Raw genomic sequence first — 5,938 nt, forward strand, 5'->3', positions numbered from 1 at the left:
GTGAATGGCCCATGGACAACATACTAATCGTTTCAAAATATGGACTAATACCAACGAGTCCAGCTCCACCTCCAAGGGACCGAACCCCCTTTGGAGACACAACTTGACCCCAAACAGCAGGGCACGGGCCTCAGCCTGCATGCTCGAAGCCACACCGAAGCTACACGAAAATGCCAACACCATCCTCCCCCCTCATCACGAAGTACCCCCCTCATCCACTCAAGCCAGGGTTACCCTTAGAACAACCGTCCGTGTTAAGCTTTAGACTTCCGTGGACAGGACGCACCCATCTAACCAACCTATGGGAAAACACCATTTTCCATGTCGATATGGCCAAATAGAACTGATCCCACGACCATGACGGAACCCGGCAATCCGGAAACTGAATCCTGAACAACTGAAGCATCTCTGAAAAGATTAATCGACATACCTGTGCCCCCACAATCCTCTTACCCTCGTACTTCATACCGTTACGAGCCTTCCAAAGATGCCAGCATATCAACAAAGGGACAACCTGATGTATGAACCTCAAAGGCTTACTCCATTGCCGAACCTCCCACCAGGCTGCCATACATACGCGAAACGAAGACCCTGACCAACCTACCCCAATCGGAGCCCCGAAGAACCTCCAAACATACTGCGCCATAACCCCAGCATCGAACACATGATCTGTAGTCTCAAGCTCAGGAGATGGGCAGCACGAACAACGAGAGGGTCCATGTATCCCCAACCTCCATAACGAACAATCCAAGGGGAGACGGTCCCGTAATAGCCGCAAAAGGAAAAATGAAACCCTCAGAGGCACCCCTGGATGCCAAATACGATTAAATAGTGGCGAAGACCCAGAATGATGCTGAATCAAGGAAAAAGCTGTCTTGAGCGTAAAACAACCCGATGGCTCCGGGCGCCAAATCATTAAGTCCGGAAGCGACCCTTTAGGTGGAAGAATTCGGCCAACCTCCTCAACAATACCCGGAGGAACCCATTGTGAAACTCTGTCGATGTCCCAGGCACCGTTTTGTACAAAGTCCGCCACCTTGTGGTCCGACACGCTATCCAATCGGTCGGCCAGTCCTCCAGTGCCTAGCCAATTGTCAAACCAAAAATTAGAGCTCACAAACCGGATGATCCATCCAATGTGCCTCTCCGCCAGAGCTCGGACTTTGACCATCCTTCTCCATCCCTCTGACCCTTTCCTAGAAAATACCAGGTTGGGGTACGCCATGCGGCAAAACTTTGCATGCATAAATGAGGCCCACAATGAAGACCTGGAACGAAAATTCCACCATAACTTGATGGAGAAGGCCCTGTGAATATCCTCTAGAAGACGCACCCCCCCTTCTTCACGCGACACATACAAATCCTTCCACCGAATCCAATGGTGTTTGGGACCTTCCTCAGTCGACCCCCACAGAAAATTAGAGAAAATACCTTCAAGCTCCTTGAAAACAGATTTAGGGGGTGAAGCCGCCACCATGCGACAACAACCTATTCTGCCAAGACAGCAAGCGCAGTAGGACAGCTTGACACATACCCCCAAAAAAATCTTTCTTCTCCGCCCACAATAGAGAGGAAAACCAAGGTACTTAATCGGAAAAGTTTAATACGAGAACCCCGTGACCCTCTGAATTCCCAATCGCTTGGAAGGAGAGACCTTCGGGTGCACCAAAAAATAGCTCTTCCTCTCATTAATCCTTTGCCCGAAAACCGCCTCATACTCAGATAACACCTGCTTCACTAACCTCAAAGACTTCATTGAGGCACTGGAGAAGACCAAAACATCATCCGCGTACCCCAAATGAGACACTAGAGGACAACCCCTGGGGACACGAAACCCCTGAAAACCTTGATGACTCTGCAGCTTATTCAGCGACCTCGACAATACCTCAGCCCCAATGATAAACAGCGCAGGAGAAAGGGGGTCCCCTTGATGAAGCCCCCGAGTCGAATTAAAGAAGCCGTACGATGCCCCATTAACAACAACAGAGAACCAGACATTTGATATTAACCTCCAAACCATATCTATCCACTGCTCTCCAAATCCAAACGCTCTGAGCACATTAATCAAGAAAGGCCACCCAACTCGATCATAAGCTTTCATCATATCTAGCTTCAAAGCAACATTACCGCCCCTTGCACCCCGTCCAATCGATGAGATCAATTCCTGAGCTAATAAGTAATTGTCAGAAATTACCCGTCCCCGGACGAAGCCACTCTGGTTCTCAGAAATTATCTTAGGAAGGACGGACGCAAGACGATTCGCCAGAAGCTTAGATATTGACTTGTTGACAAAGTTACACAAGCTGATCGGACGGAACTCAGAAAAATCCTTAGGACGTGCAACCTTTGCCAACAAGACTAGAGACGTAGCAGTCACTCGCCTGGGCAGAATCTCCCCACAGAAAAAACTAAATACAGCGCGATATACATCTTCCCCAATTATGTCCCAGGAGGAGGTGAAAAATTTTCCAGTAAAACCATCGGGCCCAGCAGCACTATCCCCGTCCATTTCAAAAATCACCTGCCGAACCTCTTCTATGGAAGGCGCTTCTTGTACGATCACATTGTCTTCCTCCGATAGCAAGGGCGGAATGACCCAAAGCGACACCGAAGAAGGGGAATCCACCTCTCTCGAAAAAAGTGCGGAGAAGAATCTGACAGCTTCAGCTCCTACCAACTCATCCTCAGTCACCCACTCCTGATTACTGTCCTGTATCCCATGAATCACTGCCTACATGCGGCGTTGCTTCACCACCGAGTGGAAAAAGTTTGTATTCCTGTCACCTAATTGCAACCATTTGACCCTGGACCGCTGCTTCCAAAGGGATTCCTCCATGCTTAGAGCTCGTCTAAGATGAGCCTGAGCCTGCTGTAAACACATCTGAGCTTCCTCTGTGCCCCCATCCTCCATAGCTTGCTCCAACCGTGCCACCTCTGCCTCCGCCTCCCGAACATTGGCAGAAAAATTCCCTACCCTTTCTCTATTCCATCTTTGAATACAATTCCTTAACCGTTGTAACTTCGAGCATAGGACGTGCAAAGGCGGCCCCGTGCACTCTTGCTCCCAGGACTTTCTTACCACCCCCAAGAATTTCTCATGATCAGCCCAAGTGTTTATGAATCGAAAAGGCCGGGGTTTACCATCCAAACGGGTTGACACCGCCATAAGGAGCGGAGCATGATCGGAAGGGTAACGCGCCAAATGTGACACCGCCACAGCTAGATGAACATCTAAGCACGCCGTGTTCAACAAAAGGCGGTCTAACCTCTTCCAAATTCTCGCTCGACCATGGCGATTATTACACCAAGTAATGTTTGACCCTGAGTAGCCCCCATCCACCAACCCCGCAGAACTCATGAACTCGACAAAGTCCCTAGCTTCAGCCACCCGAAAGAGACGCCCCCCTCTCTTTTCCTCAGGTTCCAATATCACATTGAAATCCCCTACAATAATCCAAGGCTGATTCCCTGGATTGCATCGGAGTAACCCGTCCCAAAGACCCCTGCGTGCCTCCACCGTAGAAGCAGCATGCACGACAGCAACATCAAACGAAACCGGTAACTGCGGGTGTCCAAGCTTCAGAGACAAGAATTGATCTCCCTCGCCCATCACGGAGCAATTAAACGGAGCTTGATAAAAAACCCATAACAAACCCGCCGAGTGAAGTCTCAAACAGTCAAAGCCCAATCTAATACGATATTCCTCAGCCCGCGACACATGCACATGTGTTTCACAGATCACTAAAAGCTGGAGCTTATATGAGGTAACTAAATTTTTCAGACGCCAAAAATGAGAGGCCTTAGAGATACCCCTTGCATTCCAAAATAATGCATTAATCATCGGAAATAGGTTTGAGGGGATTCTGCGAAATTCTTACCTTAGAACGAAGCTCCCTATCCGAGGGGACATTAGCCCGGGCACCTTTGGCTTTGGGCTTTACCTTCATGAACGTGTCATCCATCACCCGCAACGGAGGCTCCAAAGAGTGCGCCATGGTGTGCGTATCATCCGCCCACCTTGTCCCTCTCGGGGACAAATTCCCAGCTATGGTTTGAACCGCCATCCGCATCCGCATCTCCTCCACAAGAACCACTTCGATGCGAGGCCCATCATCCCCCTCCTCACTGCCTTGCTCGCAAACAACACGATCTGCAATGCGCTCCAACTCTGCTACTGCCGCATTCTGCATTGCATCCTCAACCAGCGTCTCCAGCTCCCCCTGACTGCCTATCAACACACCTTCCTCTTCCTCACAGGTAGCTTCGTTAAAACCGTCCCTGTCCACGATGCATTCCTCTGTGTTTCTCCCTGCCGATGCCGCAACAGGAGGCGCCCCCTGGACGACGCTGTCTTGCCCACCAGAGGTCAACTCCTCCACCAACGCTACTTGTCCCTCCCCTTCTGGCGACCCAACAGGCTGACCAGCCCCTCCAACCTGATCTACGAGATCCTCCTTGTGTGCCCCCTACCCTCCAACCCACTGTCAGACACAGTTGCAACCCACCTCTGCTTACTAATATCCAATCCCTTTCTACTTTGAACCTTGGTCTTACCGGCTTGCTCAACCCGGAGAGCTGGATATTTAACCCAGCACTCCACCTCGGCATGACCTTGGTGGAGACAATGACTGCAATATCTTGGAAGGTGTTCGGGTATGAGATCTTGCCAGAAACCCATTCTATCGCCAACCGACACCCACACCCTACCAGGCAAATCCTGAAGCAAATCCACCTCTACACAAACTTTGGCCACGCTAGGTTTCGACCCTAACGCCGTAGCCGAATCGACACACAGCGGACGACCCAGACAAACCACAATCGCAAACAAGCATTCCTTTTGGAATAAATGAATTGGCAGCTTCGGCAAAGCAAACCTAACCAAAACTAGCGGCGATTCCCTGTCCACATGAAAATCGATAGTCCACTTAAAAACCCTCATGGGAGACTCGTGCACATACCAGATGTTACGCGACCATATACGATAATAATCCGCCTCGTTCTGTAAGCGAATCAACACATGCCTCCTATCCAGTAATCCCAAGGAAGCGGGCTCCTTCAAATCTAACGTTTTGAAGAACCTAAGAATGGCCTCCATATCTGGGCGGCCCCTGGAAAATTTGCCCACCAAAGCGAATGGGGCAGCAAAACGTTGAATTTCCGACATCGAAAAATTCACTGCTGGCTCTCCCTTGTGTGTAGAGGAGACGGCCTGAATCCGGGACTCCGAAGAGGACAGCAGCGTTGCAAACGACTTCGACTGGTACCCCAAGACCTGACCTTTGGAAACGACGTCCGCGAATGACGGACTGTGACGCCCCCACTTCTCCCTAAGGCGAACCAAAGGGTATCCGCGGGACGCCTGCCCAACTCTCGCCAGGACTTACTACAATCCATCATTCAAAAGTTTGAAATACCTTAAGTAACTTCAATACATAATTAAAGTATTTCAAATATCTCACACTTACAATTAGGTAGCTTCAAGCTTAAATACAATCCAACGGAAAAGGGTACAATAGCCATCCGTTATAATATAACTTAAAGTTTCAAAAGAAAACAATCTAGTACTACTCACGAGCACCCTTGGTCTCGAACCCTGTAAAAGAAAACCACAACATGGAATGAGCTACACTGCCCAGTGAGGTTCCAAGACACTCTAACAGTTCAAATAAATCAAGTAAGTTGAGCATATCATATGCATGGTTCAAGGTTACACAATGGCATTTTATCATGAGGTGATAATCATTCTACGGGTAATTTGAGACATTTATCATGGTATGAGACATTGGCATGTAAAGTTCACGAGTGATTGGAGCTTATTACAGGCATAGCTCAGGATTTCATGTTGGCATTTTAGCACGAAACAATTATCATGATACAAGGTAAACATATACTGTAGGATACGGTGTTCCAGTGGAACTCTGTCGGTCATCTGCACCTT

At 49.1% G+C, this 5,938-nt stretch overlaps 1 protein-coding gene across 1 annotated transcript; it reads right to left on the reverse strand.

Moving 5' to 3' along the window:
- Positions 1–211: 211 nt before the first annotated feature.
- On the reverse strand, positions 212–5,164 carry LOC113759834. The gene is made up of 6 exons (XM_027302411.1): positions 4,959–5,164; positions 4,555–4,717; positions 3,879–4,466; positions 2,804–3,748; positions 1,608–2,710; positions 212–1,493 (listed from the first exon to the last, which is right to left on the reverse strand). Exons 1-6 carry the CDS (start codon positions 5,162–5,164, stop codon positions 212–214), a joined length of 4,287 nt encoding a protein of 1,428 aa, XP_027158212.1.
- Positions 5,165–5,938: the final 774 nt, after the last annotated feature.

This window comes from Coffea eugenioides, chromosome 2 (genome assembly GCF_003713205.1).
Source record: "Coffea eugenioides isolate CCC68of chromosome 2, Ceug_1.0, whole genome shotgun sequence".
Lineage (NCBI taxonomy): Eukaryota > Viridiplantae > Streptophyta > Magnoliopsida > Gentianales > Rubiaceae > Coffea > Coffea eugenioides.